The sequence below is a fragment of the Lagenorhynchus albirostris genome, chromosome 1 (assembly GCF_949774975.1).
Source record: "Lagenorhynchus albirostris chromosome 1, mLagAlb1.1, whole genome shotgun sequence".
Lineage (NCBI taxonomy): Eukaryota > Metazoa > Chordata > Mammalia > Artiodactyla > Delphinidae > Lagenorhynchus > Lagenorhynchus albirostris.
In genome coordinates this window covers 163,491,654-163,515,938 of record NC_083095.1, presented here as the reverse complement: position 1 = coordinate 163,515,938, position 24,285 = coordinate 163,491,654, and the positions used below count along the sequence as shown (strand labels likewise).

The following is a 24,285-nucleotide window of genomic DNA, read 5'->3' as shown; positions in this document are numbered from 1 at the left end:
ATGCCTCATCTCAAATTACCCTCCTCATCCCCTTGCTGAACCTCTGTCCCCTGTGCCTAAAACACTCTCCCCTCCCTCAACACACGAGCATATACCCTCACATGCCTTCCCCACTCCTACTAACCCTTTACGCCACTAGAAGAGGTGAGGATTCCCTACCATACACTCCCAACTGTTTCCCTTTCGTATTATTCATCAAAATATGTCCTGACTTGTCAAATGAATGTCTTCCCCATTAAACCCTAAAATCTACGACGAGACACTACTATATCCCCAGTGTCCATCCGAACCCCCAGCACGCACTAGAGACTCAAAAAGTATTTGCTAAACAAATTAATAAGATCTTTGAAGCAAGGTACCACATCTTCACCTCCCCCCACCCCTACACCCTCACTGGGGACTCAAGTACCAACAAATTAATGAATGAACAAAGGAACAGCCTCTTTCCAGGCATATCTGCCTCCATTTTTTTCCCTCTCCTTATCATCCCAGGTACCACCATTGAACTGATCCTCCTAGCATTCTCTTCTCAAAAAATTTCCATTGCTTCCAGGTAAGGCTGCACCCCTAAAGCTAGAGTGAAAAATTCTCCATAATCCAATCTATCCCACCAACTAAACAAATAGGATTTAACTCCAACTCTGAAGGACTGACTCTGATTATATGGAGAAAAAGTCGAAGCCCAACAGACTCAGAAAGGAAAGAGTACCTAGATTGATTAGCGATGTCTGTTCCATTTATAAGCATGCCCACCATGGGCTAGTAATGGAAAATCAGTATGTCTGCCATCTGGTTATCAATAATGAACTGGATAGATTCTTCTCCATCTGAGATCTTTGGACCCTTGGAACATATGCTTGGGGATCTACGAGTTCTCTACAAGAAGTGTTTCAGTTTTATAATTTCATTATGAAAGTTACCCTTAAAATTTTAAATAAGCAAAGATTACTAGGCAAATTCAGTGTTATCGTTTGCCTTTGTGTGTATGAACACAGTGGAGCCAAGCAGTATTTATTATTTTACTTGCAATTGGTAGAGAGTAGAAAAGAACACAGGCAGAATTAACATGTAAATAATGCCCTGTACAAGGTGAAGGACAAAATGACATCATAATTTTATAGCAATTAGAATAGAGAAAAGTGGTGGCTGAATTGAGTTATCATATGGGGCAGAGTTGGTCAGGCTTGCTAAACTCAAGAGAATCTGAGCTACAGGGTTTAGCACTATCTATATATATTTCTTCTCATCATGATAGAAATGTAAGTACAAGAGATATTTCACTTTCTCCTTAACCTCGCTAAAAGAAAACACCATCAAAAATATGATAAATGGCAAGTGACACCTAGCCTCAGGAGTGGGGGACATGACAGGCTGTGGGGTGAACTGTGGCCAACCAGAGAATACATGCTCCATTTGAGGGGGCAGCCATCACCCAGCTCCAGCCAGCTTAGCTGTCACATGGGAAATCAGGATGAGTGTTATCGGGTCTCCCAATTTTAAATGTATATAAATATATATATTTAAAATAGAGAGAAAGAACGAAAATTTGACTGTACATTAAAATCTCCAACTTTGATTTCTATGAAAAATCTCCCAATTCTGGCGACAGATTCCATAAGTTTTCCCAAGCACCAATGGCCAAAAAATACCGCGTCTGCAGCTCAGCGAGCCAGGGACCACCAGTTTGCGACTCTGCTCTCAATTCTCCTTCAGGCTGCCCACAACCCCGCCCCCGCTTCTGTACATCCTCCCCCATCCTCCTGATGGTCCTTCAAGGTCAGCATTCAGGATCCTCAAGGCCTGCCTGCCCCGCTCACGCTGACCCTCGTTCTCTGCAGTTCTGCGCGGACACTCCTGTTGGCTCTCCATCCTCCACTGCCTCCCTCGACAGTTACCTAACCTCGCCGAGTGTTTGTCCAGGCTGGCGCCTTATTCCTCCTGGACCCTCCTCCGTCACCAGCAACGCTGTACACCTTCCCAGTTCTCATGAACCATCGGGGCTGAAGTCAGTAAACCGGACCGATACAGCACCTCCATGGAGGAAGAGTAGCGAAGTCCCACACTCGACATGGAATCACATCTCGATACCCAGACAGACCCCAAACCAGCCCGGGGCCGACCCTGGATTCACTGGTGCGCGGAGCTCTCCCGAAGGAGCGGGTGGGTGCCTCGGGCCCTCCACGCCGAGCAGTCCGGGAGGACTCGCGGGCGGTGGATGTTCGGCGCAGTGAGAAGCCGCACCGCCCGCCTCCGAGCTGTTTGTGATTTCCTCCCCGCGCTCCCGGCACCCTCCCCCTTAGGCCGCCCTCACTCGGCGGCCCGCCTTCCCGGGCTCGGTCCCTTCCCATCTCCCAGTACACACTGCCCCGCGACCCTCCCACCTCCGCGGCGACAGCAAACCTCCAGCGGGTGTCGGAAGGCAGGCAAGCGCCGAGGCCGCGGCCGCGCCGGCCCGGCTCCCGGGTTCCACTCCGCGGGCGCGACCCCGCCTGGCCCCGCCATCGCCTCGGCCCCGCGACCTCTCACCCGCCGCGCGGGGCCCGCCCGCGGCCGTGGCCGCCCGCCCGCGCCGGCCCGGGCCCTCACCCGCGACAGGGTGAGGTCGGTCATGAGCTGCTCGAAGGCCCGCGTCTCCTCGGCCTGCCGCTGCGTGTGCAGCGCGATCTTCTCACTGAACTTCCGCGGGTTGGCGCTGCCCGAGCCCGGCGAGGCGGCCATGGCGCGGGCCCGGCGCCGGCAGGAGGGGGAGACGGCGGGCGCGGGCCCTGCGCCTCGGCCCACCCGTCCGTCCGCAGGCCGCCCCGGCCGCCGCCCGAAGCCCGTCCTCCGGCGCGACCCGGCAGAGGAGCCGCCGCGGCCCCACCGCCAGCGAGCGGCCGGGAGCGCGCCGAGGTCCGCCCCCGCGCGCCCGGCCCCGCCCTCGGCGCGGCCCGCCCGCCGCCCGGCCCAGACCCGGCTCGGCGCCAGCCACCGGAGGGCTTTCCCCGGCGTCCCGAGCCGGGCTCGCGACCCGCCACGCAGACACTGAGGAGACCCCGTCAGCAGAGCAAAACGCATCCGACGTGAGGGAGCAGCTAGGGTACCATTTTTCCAAAACGCTCCCTCGTAGGGACGTCCTGGCCTTTGGATTTACGTTACAACTTTAGAACAGTTTTAACATCCTTCTCGCCCGGCTTCCCTCCAGTTATGCTGATTTCCTTCAGGGGGTGAAAACGGGGCGACCTACGCTTGAGCAATCCTCTCCCTCAGTTCCCACACTCTGGGGCCTAACGTCTGCCCTCCGTCCTCCGCCTCCCAGCCCGCTTCCTCCCTCGATTTGTGTCGTTGACAGTCCGCTCAGGCCCACCCAAGAAAAAAGTTACTAAATCTGGATCTCAGTTTCTAAAGCCATCTCCCGAGTTGGCCGAACTTGAGCCGTGGGCACCCTCCTCGCTCCTCGGCCCCGGCCCTTTTTCCAGGCTCTTTCTGAGCATCCGTGGCCTCTGCAGATTCCAGCTCGTCAGACGTCAACTCCCCGTTTATAACTAGCTTCTCAGCCTCAACGGTTTTCTCCCTCTCCTGCAGCCCAGGAGCTCCTCTCCGTATAGATGTGGCTGTGTGCAAAGATGTCCTGGTCGGCTCTGAGAGTGTGTCTGCGTTTTGTAAATTAGGAACTATTAGGGACACGCAGAAGAGTGCAGAAAATGATGTTAGCGACACCTACTCCCTGCACTATCAAGATTAAATGTATCAAAACATTTTGCTTCAGTTACTTGGTATTTATTAAAGAAATAGAAAATTAGACAGAAATAAAACCCGACCCTTATTCTTTCTCCCTAGAGATTGTCACTGGGCTCAAGTTGGTACGTATCACTCACATTCATGTTTTTACACTTTTACTACATACGATGTACGGCTCCACCAACTGCATATGAAATACCAAATTTGGCTTTAAAATTTACAAAAACAACATCATGCTGAATAACATTTTGCAACCTTTTTCATTTACTATTCTTTTTGAAATTCATTTGCATTGATTCATTTGTTTTAATTACTGTGTAGTATTTCATTGTAGTTTTCATATGTCTGAGATTTTTTTTAGAAAATTTAATATGAGAACATATCTCTATTAGCTAGAGGTTAGCTTGTTTTATTAAGCATAATTGGATTTATTTCTTCTGTTTTATTTTGTGCTATCTACCATCCTTTTTCTTTATATTTTATTTTCTGCTTTCCTGTTACATTGGGTTCAGTTTCAGAGAACAGAATTCATTCTAGATAGTTTAAGTATAAAAGGGTATAGGGTATAAAATGGCTTAAGGACTTGTTTGGAGGGCTGAGGAAGCAGACTCCAGGTTGAAAGTTTCAGAAATGACCTTGAGAGACATGCTGCAGAACCAGGGCACCAAAAGAGCCACTGCCTCTTCTAAAATCTGGAAGCCACCTATTGAATTGGAGAGCTGTCACTACACTTGCCACCTCCTGAACCATATGAGAAGAAGCCACTGTAGAAAAGTCCAACAGTCCTCACCAATAGAAACAGCACATACACAGTCTCAGCTTCACTGCCACCTTACAAATCCAATAAGAGAGAAAATTGGCTTGGAAGTGCCAAAACTGCATCCAGAATTCTAGCTGCAATAACATCTAGGAAATGTAGCCTTTCAGCTTCTGAAATATAGGTAGGCACAGGAGGACACTGGAATGGGTGTTGAGCTAAATCCTCCATTTTCATCCACCAATTCACCAACGCAAGGATCTATCATATCGAATTCTATTGCACTGAATGACTGTTTTTTATTTCCATGTTTCTGTTATCTAATTTGGAAGATAGTCATCCTACTTGTATTCTTATTATGGTTAATCTAATCTTTTTCTATTTAATTTTTTAATTAAATAAATACATGTGGATTTTTTTTTTTTTTTTTTTTTTTTTTTTTTTTTTTTTTTTGCGGTAGGCGGGCCTCTCACTGTTGCGGCCTCTCCCGTTGCGGAGCACAGGCTCCGGACGCGCAGGCTCAGCGGCCATGGCTCACGGGCCTAGCCGCTCCGCGGCATGTGGGATCTTCCTGGACCGGGACACAAACCCATGTACCCTGCATCGGCAGGCGGACTCTCAACCACTGCGCCACCAGGGAAGCCCCATGTGGATTTTTTTAACAATTGTTTTACAAGGCATACAATTTTAAAAAGAAGTAATGCCCAATCCCACTGTAATAAGTTTTTCCTGCTGTTTTGTGATTATTTTTCAGTTTTAGATGTTGACTATTCATTTTCTATTATGGGAAAGGATGCTTTGGCTCTTTTGTGCCCCCCAACAAAAATATGATTTTCCCTGCTCCCATTCTTTCAATGTAGTTATATGATAATTCTTGGTAAGTCAATATTAAGTGTTTACACAGTGTACTATAGTTCCATTTTTATACAACTTTTCTGAGTACTGCCTTTGTTTTTTATTTGCTTAGATTTCTCTCAACTCATTAGAAATGCTTTCCCAAACTCTGATTTATAGTATTTGGATTTTCAGCCCTGTCCCTCCACTCTTCTGGTGCCTCTGGTCTTCTTTCTAAAAAGTTCCCGGAACTGTGAAAGACATTACTGAACCCATGAATGATCAGTTTTGGGGGGGAACTTCTCTCCTAGAGCACTTTGCTTTCCTGCTGCATCCTGGACTGGTTGCTCTCCAGGCCTGCTGCACTGCTATCTGCTGGCTGACCTCACCATCATCCTGAGGGCTCCCTTCATCTCCTGTCTTCTGACCTCTACCTCCTGCGTCCCAAGTTGTCCTCTTGCTCCGTGTACTGCTTCATGTTAGTGGAGGACATTCTCCAATAGTTTCCTGAGAAAGAAAGAATACATAAAAGATAAAATCCTTGAGAATTTGTGTGTATGCAGATGTTTTTATTTTTCCCTCAGACTTAATTGATGTTTTGGCTAAGAATACTCTTCTTCATCGGAAATCCTTTTCATTTAGTTCTTTGAATGCGTTGCTTCACTGTTTTCTCATGTCCAGTGTTGCTATTGGGAAGGCCACTCACATTCTGTTTCCCTTTCCTTTGTAGATGACCTGTTTGTTTCGGTTTTTTTTTTTTGAAGGCTGTTATTGTTTATTTATTTTCATTCCCCCCGCCCCCCATTCTCTGAAGACTTTGTGTTCTGATATTTTATGATGCCGTGCCTTGGTGTGAGGATTTTGTTGTTTGTTGTTCATTGCACTGGCATTAGGTAAGTGTGTGGAACCTGGACACTCATACCCTTTAGTTCTGGAAAATTGTCTTATCATTTTGATAATTTTCTTCTCTTTATTTTCTTTATGTTCTTTCTTTCTGGAAATTCTGTTGGTCAGTTAATGGATCTCCTAGATTGCTCTTCTAATTTTCTCATCTTTTCTCTCCTATTTTCTATTTCTGTCTTTTGTTGTTGTTGTTCTATTTCCTGATAAATTTTCTCAACTTTGTCTTTCAACCCTTCTGTTAAACTTTTATTTCTGTTAGTGTATTTTTAATTACTGAATGCTCTTTCCTGATTTCTGAAATTTAAAAAAAATAGCATCCTGTACTCATTTCATGGGTGTGCTATTAATTATAGGTTATTTCTGTTTTTACATTTTCTTCTACTCCTTGTATTTTCTGTCTCTGTTTTGTCTGAGTTTATTTTTCAGTTTGTTCATTTTGGTCTCCATCTGGAGGTTTTCCTCAAACCTCTGGTGATCCTGACTCCATTCATAATTAAGACAGAGACACTAAATATGTATAGATTCCTTGTTTCTGGAAATTAAAATGTTTTTAAATAAATATTTTATATATTCTGTAGCAGAGATTGCTGATTGTCTCCCAATATTCATTCTTCCCTCCTTCCTTTATTAAAAGAAATACTGAGCTTTAGCTGGGTGCTTCACTGCCCAGCGAAAGTCAGCTAAAGACTACATTTCCCATTCTCCCTTGGAACTAGGTATGGTCATGTGACTGTGTTCCACCCAACAGATGTTAGCAGAAGAAATATAGGCAACTTTGGGATCATGCCCTTAAATGTAAAGGAGAATGGCCTTTTTCCTCTTCTTCTCACTGGCTGGAATATGGATGTGGTAACTAGATCAAGGGCAGCTATCTTAGACCATTAGATGAAAACTATGTGTTGAGAATGACAGAATGATGGTAGCAAAGGCACCTGGGTTCCCAGCCCTGGGGAACCACAATGTTAGCTCTAAACTGCTTCTAGACTATAACATCACTGAGAGATAACCATTGGTTTTGTTTAAAGCCCTGTTATCTTGGTCTTTGTTACAGCAACCGAACCAGTACCTGTTATACTTAAATAGAAAAAATTTTGTAAACATATCAAGATATGGTTAACAACAGTTGTCTTTGGGGATGTAGGGACTACTGGGAAACTTACCTTCTACTTTACACATTTCTAAATTATATGCAATTCTAAAGACAAGTGTGTATTACTAGTAAAATCAGAAAAAAGAAAGATGGTACAAGTATCAATTATTTTTATTTTTTAAAAAATATTTATCTATTTATTTTTGGCTGCTTTGGGTCTTCATTGCTGTACATGGGCTTTTTCTAGGTGCGGCAAGCGGGGGCCACTCTTTATTGCAGTGTGCGGGCTTCTCACTGTGGTGGCTTCTCTTGTTGCGGAGCATGGGCTCCAGGCGCATAGGCTTCAGTAGTTGTGGCATGTGGGCTCAGTAGTTGTGGCTTGCAGGCTCTAGAGCACAGGCTCAGCAGCTGTGGTGCATAGGCTTGGTTGCTCTGTGGCATGTGGGATCTTCCCAGACCAGGGTATGAACCCGTGTCCCCTGCATTGGCAGGCGGATTCTTAACAACTTCGCCACCAGGGAAGTCCCTGGGGAGTTTTTAAAATTTGTTTTCTTTTGTTTTTTCTCTTGGGCAGTTCAGTTTCTCCCGCCTAAAGAATCTTCCAGTTGACTATCCAGGAGTATAAATAAACTGCTGGCATTCTGAGAGTCATGTGGGAAAAAAGAAGAGCTAAGGGTCTCACTATTTGATGTGTTGACTTGCTGTTACTCTCTCTGTTTTCAGACAGCACCTCACTCTAGCTTTTTCTTTGCCTCACCCTGAGTCCAGAACATCTCTGGCTCTGCTTCCCCAGAGTTAACCTCCTGTTTACACTCCTGGTGGAAAGGAGTCATCAGGTTGCTTTGAGCAGTTGGGGAGGAGATCTGTGTGTCTAACTGCTCCTCGTATACACTTTTGACCAACATTTGTATTTTCAGCTCTATCCTTTCCCTCTTCTGGTGCCTCTAGTCCTCTTTCTGAAGTTCTTTGGTGTAAATCATCTTGCTTCTTATTAGTTTTTCCCCTTTCCCCTGGTTCTCAGGCACTCTGGTTTCAGCTTTTTATGTTCTGCTTTGTCAATTATCATTGGTCCATGGGATGGGGGGAGGGGAGCATGGCTAGGCCTGCTATGGGAAAGCCCCTAGCTGGACAAAACTTAAAAGTTATACATAGAAGTGCTGGGAGGGTTTAAAAAAAAAAATTAAAAGTAAAGGCACAGGCAAGGAGAGATTGCATAATTTGGACACACTAAGAATTTCAGGACCATGAACCTGGACCCAGAATCAGGACCCAAGTGACCTGGCTTGCAGAGTGGCAAAATTATTTCCCTATGTGCTACCGTAACCTAAGTTGGTTCCAAGCGCTGATATGGCAGCTCTGGCAGGAGTAGAATTTAAAACTGGGAGCTTTAAATTGAAGCTCCTCAGGCCTGTTGACCATTGCTACCGCCATCTGAGCATCCCCTAAGAGGAATAGAAGGGAAACTGGGAATCCACACTCACTGAGAGGTATAATTTGTCTAAGTCAGGGATTGGTAAACTTTTTGCTGTAAAGGGCCAGATAGTAAACATTTTAGGTTTTGCAGGTCATCTGGTCTTGTCCCCTTGTAACTACTCACCTTTGCCATCGTATCATGAAAGCAGCCATAGACAACACATACATAAATGGACATGGCTGAATTCTAATGAAACTTTATTTAACAGTGGGACAGATTTGGCCCATTGACTATAGTTTTCTGACCCCTAGTTGTCTAAGTTGTTCTCATACCTCTTCATTTTTCATAGAGATTGTAGGACTTCCCTGGTGGCCCAGTGGTTAAGAATCCGCCTGCCAATGCAGGGGACACAGTTTTGATCCCTGGTCTGGGAAGATCCCACATGCCATGGAGCAACTAAGTCTGTGCACCACAACTACTGAGCCCACACACCACAACTACTGAAGCCCACACGCCCTAGGTCCTGCGTGCCGCAACTACTGAGCCTGTGTGCTGCAACTACTGAAGCCCATGCTTGTAGAGGCCATGCTCCGCAACAAGAGAAGCTACTGCAATGAGAAGGCCGCGCACAACAACAAACGGTAGCCCCTGCTCACCGCAACTAGGGAAAGCCTGTGTGCAGCAACAAAGACCCAACGCAACCAAAAAATAAAATAAAATAAAAAAATAAAGATTGTAAGAGAATTGCTCGTTATCTGTGAGTATCAGTTATTTTCAGGTCAAACTCAGAACTTAGAGTTGTTTTTTTTTTGGTCTTCTGGTTTCTTTTGTTGCTGTTGCTCTTAGCTTAATTTCTGTTCCTTTGTAGACAATCTGTCTCCTCTCCTTGGTTACTTTGCAGTTTTGTAACAATATGTCAAGATATGGATTTTTTGTTTATCTTGTTTGGAACTCAGTATATTTCAATCTGAATACCTATATCATTTAGAATTAGATTTAGCTGTAACAGAAAACCTCCCAAAAAGTAACCTTAGACAATACAAAAATTTATTTCTCTCTTGTGTAAAAGTCAAGGTACTATCCTGTTGCTCTGCCATTCACACCCTCACCTTCATGATACAAGATGGTGGTATCTCCACGCTAAGCAGCAATACACAGGAGGGTGAAAAGAAAGGGAGAAGGGCACATGCATTCTGTATCTTTAAGGAAGGTTCTCATAAGCTGCTACATGAACTTCCTTCTATATCCATTCCATTGAACAGAACTTAGTTACATGGCCATACCTAGATACAAGGTAGACATGTCCAACTAAAAATCAAGATTCTATTATGATGGAACAGTGGTTCTCAAACTTTAGCATTCATCAGAATCACTGGGGAGCTTCTTAAACACAGATTGCTGACCACCTTCTGAGGCTCAAATTCTTCTGAGCTCAGAAACCTCTGAGTTTCTGACTCAGTATGTCTTGGATGGTGGGGAGAATTTGCATTTATTTAATATAAATTTATTTATTTATTTATTTTTGGCTGCATTGGATCTTCGTTGCTGCACACAGGCTTTCTCTAGTTGCAGCGAGCGGGGGCTACCCTTTGTTGCGGTGTGTGGGCTTCTCACTGTGGTGGCTTCTCTTGTTGCACAACATGGGCTCTAGGCACACGGGCTTCAGTAGTTGCAGCATGTGGGCTCAGTAGTTGTGGCTCACGGGCTCTAGAGCACAGGCTCAGTAGTTGTGGTTCACGGGCTTAGTTGCTCCGCGGCATGTGGGATCTTCCCGGGCCAGGGATCGAACCCGTGTCCCCTGCATTGGCAGGTGGATTCTCAACCACTGCACCACCAGGGAAGCCCAGAATTTGCATTTTTAACAAGTTCTCAGGTGATGCTGATGCTGCCTGCTCTGGGACCTCACTTTGAGGACCATAACTTTTAGATGCCAGGAGAAAAGATACTGAAGAACAACTGGAAGACCCTGCTACATGTCTTCCAAGTGTTCCAGAAATTTTTCTAAAATCTCTTTAAATATTGTTTCTTCTCCATATTTGTTCTTTCCCTGTAGAAGTTCAGTTAGATGCATATTAAACATTTCCATTCTATCCTTCATGTCTTTTTACCTCGCTTTTATATTTTTCTACTCTTTTTGTGTGTGTGTGTGTGCTACATTTTAGGTAATTTCATCAGATCTATCTTTCACTTTACTAACTTCTCTTTTCAGCCACGTCTAATCTGCTGTTTAACCTGTCCATTGAGTTTTTTCTTCCTCAAGGACTGTTTTCCCATCTACAAACTCCATTTAGTTCTTTTTCAAATCTGCCTACTCTTTACTCAGAGTCCTGTTTCTTATCTTTTTATTCCTTCTTTTATGCCTTTAGTTATACTAATTTTATATTTCCTTTCAGCATGTAGTTCTATTATTTCAAGTTTGGGGAGCTCTAATCCTGTTTGTTGTATTTGCTGGCTCTTGTTTATGATGGATTGTTTCCTAATGTTTTTAACTATGCTTTCATCTTTAGGAAGTTTCAATTATCTTACCCCATGGGGATTCTGGAGAGTGGAAATAGGACTCAAATATTGTTTTGTTTTGTTCCATGAGCTGCATGGGAATCAATTACTAGACCTGAGAATTTTATTACATAGAGACCATAAATTCAGCCCCTAAACCCATGTAGGGCCAAGTTTTTGGCTTTTCAAGGGGCTTCCCATCCCCAACCCCTCAGAGCCCAGACAGAGATAGTCAAGCTTCCTTATTAACTTTACCTGTGGTAGAGTTTACCCTTTCAGGCTGGGATTTTACCCTACTTACAAACTAGTACATTAACCTGTTACTACTTCATGGATGCTGGCAGGAGGCATGAGATGCCTGGGTCAGAGACACTGCACAGCAAACAGCATGAGCATCATTTTTGTGTCAATTCCTCTTGCACACCAAGTCCCACAGGGGTGATGCAGAAGGGCCCAGATGGATGCCTACACATGCAGTGGCTTCTGTCACAAGAGAGGAACCAACCTGCTCTTTGATTCAGAAGAAGGCATTGCCTCATCCCTCAAAGTTGCTTGCTGCAAACACAGCCCTGAGAAGTGCCCCAGTAAAGAATGATCAGAGCTTTGTATTTGTGGCATAACCAGCCAGAATGTCCAGGAATGCTCAGGGCCCATAGAAGATCAAAATCACAGAAGGTGATTTTTATATAGGTGGTTTATGGGTCAAACCTTAAGAAATGCTGCCATTAAGAATGAAATCACAGAGTGAATCAAAGAATTACTATGGGCTATGGTTTTCAAGTGGAAAGTAATCGACTTCTTGGTATGGCAAACCCTCCCTCCACTCTTCTTTCGCAGAGACCAGAAAGGCAGATGCCACTTCCAGGGCTCCCTCACAGATGGGCCTGGCCACATGACCAGCTTGGTTATTGAGACTTAAGGAAAAGGCAATTGGAAAGCTTCCCAGAAAACTTTGGTTTTCAGATAAAAGGGACATATTTAGCTGTAGCTAGCCCTTTCTCCTTTATACTTTGAATACAGACATGCTGCCTGGAGCTATGGAGCCTTCTTGCATCCATGAAAAGAGAAAGCATAAAAACAAATCCAATATTCAGAAAAATAGAAAACAACCTGATCAGTGTTAGTATTGTGAGTAGCTAAACAAACACTTGCAACTGTTTTCTTCTAGACTTATGTGAAACAAAGATAACCCTATTTGTTTAAATCACTGGAAGTCTGTTTTCCATTTCTTGCAGCCAATTCCTGATGCACTTCGGTAAAGATCCTCATTTCTTTTTTTCCTTTTTTTTTAACTTTTAATGTTTTTATAATTTCAGATTCACAGAAAAGTTGCAGATATGTAAAGAATTCCCATATACTCTTTACCCAGATTCCCAAATATTAACATTTTACTGCACTTGCTTTATTATTTCTTTTTCTATATATATGTTCATTTTTCCTAAACCATTTGAGAGTAAGTTGATATGATGCCCCTTTATCCCTAAATATTTCAGTGTTTATTGCATAAAAACAAGGGTATTCTCTTACATAACCACAGTATAATTACCAAATCAGGAAATAATCTTTGATATAGCACTGTTATCTAATCTGCAGATATTATTTAAATATTTTGCAAACTGTCCCAATATAATATTATGGCAAAAGAAAATCTAGGATAACTCCCAATATTCAGTTGTCATGTCTCTTTAGTATCCTTTAATCTGGAACAGTTGTTCAGTTTTTGTATGTCTTTCATGATTCTGAAAAGTTTTGAAGTTACAGGCCAGTTATTTTGTGGAATGTCCCTTAGTTAGGGTTTGTCTTGTATGTCCTCATGATTAGTTTCACATTATGCATTTTTGGTAGGAATAGCACAGGAGCAATGTTGCATTCATACTTTATCAATCAGGATGCACACGATGTCAACTTGTCCTATTACTGATGTTAAGTTTGGATCACTTAGTTAAGATGCTCTCTGCCAGGTTTCTCCACTGTAAAGTTTCTATTTTTTCCATTAGTAGTCAATACAACTCTTGAAGGGAGACAGTCTGAGACCGCATAAATATTTTGTTACTCAATAAACTTGCACCCAACTAGTTTTAGCACTCATTAATGATTCTTGCCTTTTCCCCATTTATTTGTTTATATTAGAATGGGCTCATGAATTCTTATTTTATCTAATTAGGTTATAATCCATTACTATTATTATTTTTATATTTAAATTATCCCAGCTTTAACCCTTAAGCTGGCTTCTGTATCCTTTTAATATGCCCCCATCCATTTTTTAGTATTTTTTTCTTTTTGGGCACAACAAGATATTCTGGCTATCTTGTACTTTTTCTTCCCAGCCGCAGATCCAGCCACTTCTCCAAGCAGTCCTGGTTTCTTTTAGTGGAAAAGCGTGTTTGGGCACTGGTTCTTTTTATTTTTGGAAGCTAGTCTTTCTGAGTTGGCTTTTTGTGAGAGGAATTATCCTTTAATTTCTGTTACATCATCCTTTCAGTTGTATGCCTTTTCAACCCCTACCTCCAGATTTCCCCTCACCGTCCAGATCTTTGTGCCTCTGTACCTATAGGAACTGGGAATGTGTTTCTCCAGGGACAAAGGCCAGTGACTGTGAGCAATATAGTGAGTTTAGCAAGCATACATTTTTACATAATCATATCAAATTTATTTTCTAGAAAATGGGGCAAATTTTAGAATAAATAACTGCAATTTAAGGCCAAAAGTGTTTCATAAATAATTTCACCAAACTCATATTGTTGAATGGGATCCAAAACTCTTTAGCAAAGGTGATATACAAATACATATTTTTGATTTTTTGTTTCCTAAGTAATATTTAACAGTTATTGAGAGCTTAAAGTCAGGTTCTATTCTAGTCTCCTCTTTTTCCAGCATTTCACAGAGTGTGTTCCATGGAACATGAGTGTCAGAGATGGCTAAGAGGAGCTTCCCGAAAAGTAGGAGGGGTGGGACTGCATAGTCAAATACATTTGGGGAAAGCTAGGCTACACAAAGTTAAGCTGGTCTCTTGACTGTGGGATTTCTGAAAGCTTTTTTATTTTTACTTATTTTTATTTTTAAAATTTTGGCTGCTCTGGATCTTCATTGTGGCGTGAGGGATCTTCATTGCAATGCGTGGGCTTCTCCAGTTGCGGCAGGCGGGCTCCAGAGCACATGAGCTCAGTAGTTGTGGTGTGTGGGCTTAGTTGCCCCGCGACATGTGGGATCTTAGTTTCCTGACCAGGGATAAAACCCACATTCCCTGCATTGGAAGGTGGATTCTTAACCACTGGACCACCAGGGAAGTCCCCTCAAAGCTTTTTAATACATTCATGTGTGTTTTGACTTCTAAGTAGAATGGTGGGATACAGCATTTCCCAAACTTTCCTGATCATAGAATATTTCCTATAGAGCACTGGCTGTCCCAGTGTTCCACAAGGTTCCACTCTTCCAACATCCAGTAAATCAACTCTGCTTCCTAAATATCTCTAGAATTTACCTACCTCTTTTCATCCTAACAACCACCATCCAATTCAGGCCACCAAATCTCTAACTGAGACCTTAATTGGTCAACTTGTGTATCAGTCAGGGTCCCAGCAGGAAACAAATGGCACGCTGAAACTGGTAATTTGAAGAAAAGTTAATAAAGAAACAGGGCAGGGTTTATGGATGATGCAGTACCTCCCGGGTCTAGTTACAGCAGGAATCATTAGCACTCTGGGCCTGAAGGGAATTGGGGAGGGATTGCTTACTGCAATAGGGAGAAGGTACTTATTTAGAGAGAGCAGCCTGATAGGAGCTCTGGCCTTTGGTAGGGAGAGGCAGCCAATTCACAGTGACCTGGAGGAATAAATCTTAACCTCACCTTATTTTAGACCTTTATTTTCCTTGTGGTGCCTGTCATTGGCCAAACCCAACCAGAAGCTGGAGGGAGACACTGATGCAGTCCATGAGGCCAGCTTCCCAGGGCACACAGAATGGAAGGTAGACGGTGGATCTGGAGGGACAAACAGGAGATAGCTAGCACAACCTGTCTTGAGTTTTGACTCCTTATCGCCATCCAGCTCCACATTTCTAAGGCCCAAATCTGATCATTTCTTGCTCTTCTTAAAATCCATCAATTGCTCCCTATTATTATTCTTGGAATAAAATCAGTAGTTTAGCACCAGCTCATGAGAGCTGCTGGTTAGCATCTTTTCCCAACTCTACATTCAGTGACCAATGGTGTCAAGCTTGAAATCAGCTATGGGGAGGTATTTACACCATGGAACTGGCAAATGCTACTAATCATTATTTTTTTCTTTCATAGAGCTGCATATTTTAGAATAAAAGCATTTTATTAAAAGAAAATAATGAATTCAGGAAATGTTCTTAAAAAACTATCTCCATTGAAAACACTCAGAAACAATGACCAACCTAATAGTGATGAGGGCTCCTAGCACCCAGACTATATTCTCTAAATACCCTTTCCCACTAAAAGTAACAAGGGCTCCTTGGAGAAATAGCTGATTCTGGGGTGATGGGGGTGGGAGGAATTGGGAATTTGGGACTGACACACATATACTATTGATACTATGTATAAAACAGACAACTAATGAAAACATACTGTACAGCACAGGGAAGTCTACTTAGTGCACTGTGGTGACCTAAATGGGAAGGAAATCCAGAAAAGAGGGGGTGTATGTATATGTATAGCTAATTCATTTTGCTATATAGCAGAAACTAACACAACATTGTAAAGCAACTGTACTCCAGTAAAAGTTAATTTAAAAAAAAAGAATTCTGTGGTGAGAAAAGTAACAAGATGTGGCTGGAACACTGGGGTCATGACAAAAGAACTCAAGAGTCTCCACTAGAAGGTACTTCTACTGGCCCAAGAGGGGACAATTTGAGCATGTAAAAAATTAAAAATTAAAAAAATATATGTATATCTGCCATGAGTGGATTGAAAGACATCAAATATATCAAAAATCTAGGGCTTTCCTGCTGGCGCAGTGGCTGAGAGTCTGCCTGCCAATGCTCGAACACAGGTTCGAGCCCTGGTCTGGGAAGACCCCACATGCCATGGAGCAACTAAGCCCATGCGCCACAACTACTGAGCCCGTGCTCTGGAGCCCGCAAGCCACAACTACTGAAGCCTGCATGCCTAGAGCCCATGCACCACAACAAGAGAAGCCACCACAAGTGAGAAGCCCACGCACTGCAACAAAGAGTAGCCCTGCTCGCAGCCAAAATGAATAAATAAATAAATAGATAAATTTTTATTTAAAAAAAATCTAGGAGTCATGTGATTGAAAAAAACAAAACCTCATTGGTCAACTTTAGTAGATGTTAGGGAACAGTCTTATTCTGAAAACTGGTAAATAAAGGGAGAGAAACAGCATTCATTATCTTTCCTGTATAGTCTTCAAGGTAACCAAATAATTAATGATAGGACATTCTTTTTAGAAAAATTCTGATAAATGAAGAAGGAATGATAGAATATCACCATTTTGCAACCCCTAATGAAATAAAAAATCTAGTCAGTCATTATCAGTGGCTGCCGAATCCATGTGATATATGATGAAAAGCTCATGGGAAACTTTATAACAAATGGGTCAAGCTGACATTTGAACCTAATGATCAGACTTTACATCTCAAAAAGATAAATCCCTGATGTGCTGTAACAGGAATTCTGAAATATTTTTGCCAAAAGGTTGAAACTGAGTCCGACCCACAACAATGTAATAAGAAACACCAGAATATAGAAATTCTATAGGATCAATATCAAATACATTACAAGACTTAAAAAAAAGAGAGAATTCATAGATTAAGGGATTTAAGAGACCTATCAACTAATAGATGTAATGTGGGGATCTTGTTTGGCACCTGACTCCCGTATATGAAATGTTTAAGCAATTGTTAAGATGTCTGGGGAAATGTAAACACTGACTGCATATTCGATATTTCAAATTTATTTTTTAGGTGTGATAATGGTTTGGGGATTTTTTTTTAAGTGTAAGAGTGTGATTTCTCACCCTTGGTGCTACTGACATTTTGGACTAGGTAGTTTTCTGTTGATGGGGCTGTTCTCTGCATTGTAAGACATGCATTAGCAGGAACCCTCGCCTCTACCCACTAGATGCCAGTAGCACCCCCTTAGTAAGGACAGCAAAAAATATCTCCAAATATTGCCAAATGTCTCATGGGGGGGGACAATTGCTCCCTATTGAGAAACGCTGTGTTAGAGATACATACCAAAGTATTTGGTACGTATACATACCAAAGTGGTTGAAATGATACTGTATCTGATTTGTCAAAATAACCCAAGGGAATGTGGGTGACTGTAGAGATATGAGTTTGACCCTGTATTGGTAATTGTAGAGGCTAGACAGTGGACACGTGGGAGTTCACTATACCATTCCTTCTGTTTGTACGTTAGACATTTTCTGTAATAAAAGTTAAAAAATTGTAGTGCCAAAGGAGTATTAAAATATTTCTATTTTTCCAAAGCATCATTAGCATATTAAGCTAAATAAGTTGTCTCTAAGTCAGAAGGTTTATGAGTATAGTTCACAGTCATTTGATGTCTTAGTAAAGCCCCTGGCCTACTTCCTAAGTCCCAAGTCCTGAAGAAGTGGATGATCTAAAGACTGGATAATAAACTCTTTTCCAAACTAGGTAACTTTTTTTTTTTTTTGGCTTTCAACAAAACTAGAGGACCTAATCATGCTAATCATGTGATAATTTTTTATTATAATTCATTGAGATTTGGGAGCTATAACTAAGGAGTCCTAAGAAATGGGTGACATTATCACAAAACACCTTCCATTCCATATACTTATTATGACAGCAAAGGTTCTCAAAGCTTACATTTATAAAAGTGAAAAATAGGAAGAGAATTGGTCATGAGCCCTATCTCATTATAGCAAGTAATAATACTTATCCATAAGTTTTTTAAACCTTCACTTTAAGAACTTTATTAAGAAATACATTTCAAATGTCTTAGAATTCTTTGTCAAGATAATATATAAGATTACTTTGATCAAAAATGCATTAACAATAATTATGATGCAAAGTATGTTTCTGGATTGAGTTAACAGCCTTATGGTCACAGGAAAAAAAACATTTTAATTTATTTTTCTGCGGTACGCACGCAGGCCTTTCACTGTTGTGGCCTCTCCCGTTGCGGAGCACAGGCTCTGGACGCGCAGGCCCAGCGGCCATGGCTCACGGGCCCAGCCGCTCCGCGGCATGTGGGATCCTCCCGGACCGGGGCACGAACCCGCGTCCCCTGCATCGGCAGGCGGACTCTCAACCACTGCGCCACCAGGGAAGCCCCACATTTTTTTATTACACATAATGACAGGATGGTCAAAAGTAAGACTTAATACCGCAAAAAAAAAAAAAAAAGTAAGACTTAAGCTTAAAAATATTACATTAGAATAAAATTCTGAGGGAAGTGGAATAGACACTTTTTTTTGTTTTGTTTTTTGTGGTATGCGGGCCTCTCACTGTTGTGGCCTCTCCCGTTGCGGAGCACAGGCTCCGGACGCGCAGGCTCAGCGGCCATGGCTCACGGGCCCAGCCGCTCTGCGGCATGTGGGATCCTCCCGGACCGGGGCACGAACCCGTGTCCCCTGCATCGGCAGACGGACTCTCAACCACTGCGCCACCAGGGAAACCCTAGACACATGAGTTTTAAAGAGAAAAAAAGATGTCAAGTTTCCAACTGACGAAGGGCTTTGTTCATGTGCCTTTTAAAATAGGGGTTCCATTGCAGTGTTCTACTGAGGAGTTTCCTTCTCATACACAGTGGGGTGCTATCTTCAATTAATAACACACAAGTATTAAAAAATAAAATAGGGGGTTCCATTGGATACCTTTAAGAGTGAGGTAATTTTTACCTGGAATTTCACAATGTTGGCAATTACACTTATACAATTTAAACAAAAAATTTGGATGCCAAATTTAAAATGTGTGGAGGGGTGTACTCTTCTCAGATTCTCTTTGGTTTACACAGGTTTACAAGGCGTCTACAGCACTGCTGAGGCACCCCAGCTCCTTTCTGCGAGGCCTCACGGTGGCCACTCTCTTCGAGCATCACCCCAGGTGCTATCCACCTTTCTCCTCTTATTTTCCTCTCGTCCTGGTCTCCTTACTTAACATCGTTATACTTGATAAGCACCTTCCTAACTCCCTCGATTTCTTTGCAGGACAATGTAGAGCATGTTGTTAACGTGTATTTCAGGTTTCAGTAACACACGTACTCGATGGCATCTTCCCATTTCGGAATGAGGACACAGGCTCCGAAGGGGTAACTTCCAGAAGGGCCCACTGCCAGGAAAGCCCAGGTTCTTACCACGTCTCTCTTCCTCAGAGGCCTGTGGGATCTCCAGCCATGCACACAAACCATCACCTCCAATTTTGCACTTATGTTTACTTTAGAATTATTCCGTTTCCCCCCCTTGTTTCATATTGTCACTGATTTTCCAATATAGTCTGGCCACAATTTAAAAACACAACAGGATGGGACTTCCCTGGTGGCGCAGTGATTAAGAATCCACCTCCCAATGCAGGAGACGTGGGTTTGATCCCTGGTCTGGGATCCCACATGCCGCCCACGCACCACAACTACTGAGCCTGTGCTCTACAGCCCGCGAGCCACAGCTACGGAAGCCCATGCACCTGGAGCCCGTGCTCCGCAACAAGAGAAGCCCCTGCTCGCTGCAACTAGAGAAAGCCCACGCGTAGCAACGAAGACCCAACTCAGCCAAAAAAATAAAAACAAAACAAAAACACAACAGGATGTTTCCATATGAATTTGTATGTTAAGTAAGGGTGCCCCCCGGGGCCGTACTTAAAAGGAAACCATTTTTCCTCCCTTTTGCTGCTGTTTACTTTTTCCATATCCAACTTCCCCTAGTCTTTTCTGGTGACTTGTATGTAACATAGAAGTCCCCTGAGGGACACACTATGACCTAGGGTGCTACTGTCATAAAACATTTAATGCTGCTCTAATTTGAAACTTCCAGCCATTAGCTGACATTGAAGTGTCCACCAATAATGATTAAAAACAATTCTGGATTATTAAAAAAAAAACTAAGTGACATTATGTTAGTTCTCCACCTCCCCCCACCCCCTGCCCCAGTTCTTTTTATGTGGAGGCTACTTCAAGCATTTTACATTTAAGCAGGCTAAACTCACAAGTTAAAAATTGCTTTGAGATAGCTGACTTGCGTTTGTTCGTTCAAAAAGACTATGAAGGGGTTGTTTTTGTTGTGGTTTTCAATTATTAAATCTCACTCTAGTTAACACTGTTTTGCAGGAACTGCTAACAATGACACTGAGAAAAAGAAACACAAAAACGAACAAATGGCCTTTTATTTCATACAAAGATACACAGGAAATTGTGTGCAGCAACAATCTGATGGGCAGTCCAAATTCTTGAGGGAGGAAATTCACGGTAAATGTCACGATGGCTGGTTGAAGAGAACGTCAAAGAAGGAGAGAGTTGAGACAGAGATTGCTATAGCTAATAAATTAAAATAAGAGCTACAAGGTTTCAATGCCATGACTTGAGCTCGTATGGGCATCCTCAACACTGTTAACACGGTTAATTCTACATAGTTACCATCAAACTTCTTGAAGTGTATTTTGTGCTATTTTGCATTAGAAGTTGTGTTAAGGGAACTATATCCTTACAAATAATTGAAACATCATATTTTGTTAAAGGAGTTGTGAACTTTGCTCACTGTCTGTCATGAATGTGGCCTTTGGGGCATGACATGCATTTGGGATGAGTATCATCTTTTAAGGTAAAAGGGTTGACAATTTGGTTGGTCCCAGTTTTTGAGGCAATGCTACTTATATAACATCTTCTTTTAATCTGAGGAAAATATTTATTAAAAAACTGTCTTCCAAAATACAACAAAAAACAAGGTGAAGGTAGTGGAGACTCCTTCCGTGGCACTCCACACCTCACCTCTTCACCTGCCTGTGGGCTGCCTGGAGTGTGTAGACTCCTACAACTATTACATTTGCACCCGTGGACCTGAATGAGTAAACAGTCCGTCATGAAATCCACATTTCCAACACTTACATTTGTAATTGGGACACATCACATGATTTGTTATTAATGAAACAGTTTATTGGCTTTAAATATACATCAGTACATTTTTATATGTTAGTTTATGTTTTACGATAAAAGAATACTGAACCAAAACATCAGAGAAAATAGAGGCTCAGTAGCATGATTTCAATATATTTTCCTGAATAAAAAGATTTTTTTTAAAAGCATATGACTTAATCTAAGAATGAAAGCTTCTTAAGCTCAATGTTTAGAATTGGATTGTTTGTGATTAAATTAAAAAACTGGAGTTCATAAAATAAAGGCACAGTGTGGGCAGCAAGAGAAAAGAAAAAGAAATAGGGAAAAATAGATTTTAATATCAAGTATAACATCAGTTGGCTGGTTTTGTTTGTTTTTGTTTCAGTCTATTTAAGGCAAGATTATCTCTCTGCAACCCTGCAGATAAATCCTAGTGTTTTAGCTATAAGAAAGTTTTAAGAGTTCAGATATACAGATAAGCCAATTAAAAAAAACCCTTTTCTTACAGTATTCTAAAGGCTTTTGAAGCATTATATAAATCTTTAAAATTCCTATCACCCACATTTTAAGAAATAAATCTACACTTTAATAAGACACTCTTAAGATATAAAACAGTTTTGAAAACAATTACATTCTACGCTAGGGCTTACCCATTGCTTTGCCACAGGGACAGAGTGGACTGTCTGAATCTAGTCAATCTCTGCACTAACACAAATGAGCAGGCGCTCAGACCATTCCGAATTTACCTAAATAGCTTAATTTTATCAGTGGGACTCTCCCATCCACTGAGGAGAGAGTTACACTAACAGAACTGCCCAAATTTAATGGTGAAACTTAAAAACAATATCCCCCTCTTTCTAGAAATGCTTCCTTTGAACACAGAACAGTGACTTCTATTAGCTCCCGCCCATAAAGGAAAACAGAATGGAAGAGAACCAATGACTCCCCGTATCCTTCCATTCTACGGATGAGACAGAAATATAAGGAACTTTACTTTTAAATGACAACCTAATAACTATGGATAACCTGACATTTTAATTATGTGTCTTATATGTATGCATGTTATCGGTGCTAATGGCTTCCACTTCTAAATAACAAGAATTCAAATCCCACCATCCCTATTGCTAATTGAAACAAACACGAAAGCTTACAATATAGTAATGCAACCTCTAAGACTGTAACAACATGAGAGATTTCGGGGGAGTTCTCACTCTTTCCTAAGGGACAGAAGAAAATGCAGGAATAAGAAGGGTCAGACTAAGCCTGAAATACAATTTCCCTACGAACAAGGGGCAACCAATGTCCCATTGAGCAGGAGGGGTTAAACATGTGGCACTGGGGGTGTATCAGATTGAGGCAATGGTGTGGGCTGGGTGTTTGCTTCCTATGAGTAGAGGAGCACCCCTAGAAAGGTAGCCGAGAGGTACTTCTTTCTTCATCCTTCTGGGCTGGCAGCAAATGATCAATTACTTCCCGTAGAACTTTTTGTTGAGAAGGAAGATCAGGAGGTTGACATTTACCTTCGCTCTATCAAATAATTTCATGACTGCGACGCCTTCATACTGTAGTTGCAGCAGGTCCTGTTCAAAAAATCATTCTGACAGTTAATCAGGTCTGTGGAACAAGAGAAGGAAGGACACAATGTAGGGAGGGATCCAGAAGGAATGAGGCATGCCTTGTGTGCCAGGTATGAACTGGGGTGAGAATCAAGTCCCCAACTATGGAACTGCCTGCCCGCAGCCTAGTTCGTCTAAGTGATGTGTCACCTGGAGAAGGTGATGGCATTTCAATCCGTGACGAAATATACTAACAACTGAAAACAAGATAAGGCCAGTAATGTCTCAACACCATCTACTAGAGTCTTAATTTCTATTTCAAATGACAAAGCTTTTATACCCTGAACGCAAGGGGAAAGAGAGGACTAAATGTTTTTTATGTGTTTACTATGTGTTCCACAACGTAGAAGCACGTTAGATAGTGTCTTTTCAAGTCCTGTCAAAAATCCTATCAGGTATGATTATCTCAAATTTAAAGATGAGGCTTCTGAGGCTCAGAGATGTTACATGACCTGCCCGACAGTACAGAGCTGGATGTGGTGAATCTGGATCTGACTGCAAAGCCCCTGCTTTCCCCACTACCCTCCACTGTCCAGAACAAATTGAGGAAATCTGAGTGGTCGCACCCCTAAACTTTGGAAGAGTGGTGATGACAAAGCAAGAGTCAAAGGGCTTGAAGGGATCCCGAAAGTTCAACCAATTCATCTTTTGGAAAAATCTTAGCAGCTCTATGAGGACGAGGACCCTGGTGCATCACCTGCACCTAACATAATACCTTGCACCTGGCAGTCATTCTGCACTTAATGAATTTGTGTATGGAGGAATACACTACCTGAGGCAGACTGGGCGGCCTACATGAACTTGGTGAAACTGAGGGAATAATAGGATCTTTTCTGTGTAAGGACTTGAGTTAGCTATGTGCATCACAAAATCATTTCACATCTGTACAGTTAACGTGTTTTGAGGGTCTACTGGTCACTAAGAAGGAAACAAAGAAATACTACCTGTCCTTAAGAAGTCTGCAGTTTGGAAGTTAAGAGGAAAATAAGTCAATGCCTGTGGTGAACAGGGGTTGTCTCTACAGGTTATGGAAGTGAAGGAGAAAAAAACTGTGGCTTTGCTGGTGGGGCAAGCTTTAGGGGTTGTAACAACGTGAAAGTCCTCAATAAATGATGGAAGAATAAGAGGTTGGGGAGAGCCCCCATTTAAGGGAGATCAATGTGTGCAAGAGCCCAAATGCACGTTCAGAGAAAGGCCCCTGCCCAGCTTCATGGAGTGCAGCCCTGTGTGGGTACCAACGATGAAGCACTGTGTTCATAAAACTAACAGAGGCTGGACATTACCTAGGAATCCTTCTGATACCCTGACATTTTTCAATGCAATAAAGAGAGAGATTTCAAAATAAAAATTAGGGATAGTTATGTTACAAAATGATTCACTGCA

The 24,285-nt window shown here is 42.3% G+C and overlaps 2 protein-coding genes across 15 annotated transcripts in view; both read right to left on the bottom strand.

Moving 5' to 3' along the window:
* The window catches only part of CRTC3 (CREB regulated transcription coactivator 3), a 103,802-nt gene extending 100,987 nt beyond the window's left edge, over nt 1-2,815 (bottom strand). For 8 of the 12 annotated variants that reach the window (XR_009542270.1, XR_009542269.1, XR_009542267.1 and 5 more), the window contains exon 1: nt 2,587-2,815. Coding sequence is in view for 4 of the 12 variants with exons in the window: in XM_060158109.1 (XP_060014092.1) it covers nt 2,587-2,718 (132 nt within the window). In the remaining 8 variants the exon portion in view is untranslated. Of the gene's footprint in view, nt 1-2,031; nt 2,086-2,586 lie in introns of those variants that run through there. The other 4 variants (XR_009542265.1, XM_060158097.1, XM_060158160.1 and 1 more) reach the window with 2 other exon arrangements.
* A 2,964-nt stretch (nt 2,816-5,779) lies between these two features.
* The window catches only part of IQGAP1 (IQ motif containing GTPase activating protein 1), a 118,170-nt gene continuing 99,664 nt past the window's right edge, over nt 5,780-24,285 (bottom strand). Inside the window, exons 38-40 of one of the 3 annotated variants that reach the window (XM_060158072.1) lie at nt 22,807-22,866; nt 15,062-15,193; nt 5,780-5,818 (exon numbers count right to left, since the gene is read on the bottom strand). In XM_060158072.1, coding sequence (XP_060014055.1) covers nt 15,068-15,193; nt 22,807-22,866 — 186 coding nt within the window. In that variant the 3' untranslated portion in view covers nt 5,780-5,818; nt 15,062-15,067. Of the gene's footprint in view, nt 5,819-15,061; nt 15,194-18,187; nt 18,862-20,541; nt 22,867-24,285 lie in introns of those variants that run through there. The other 2 variants (XM_060158062.1, XM_060158083.1) reach the window with 2 other exon arrangements.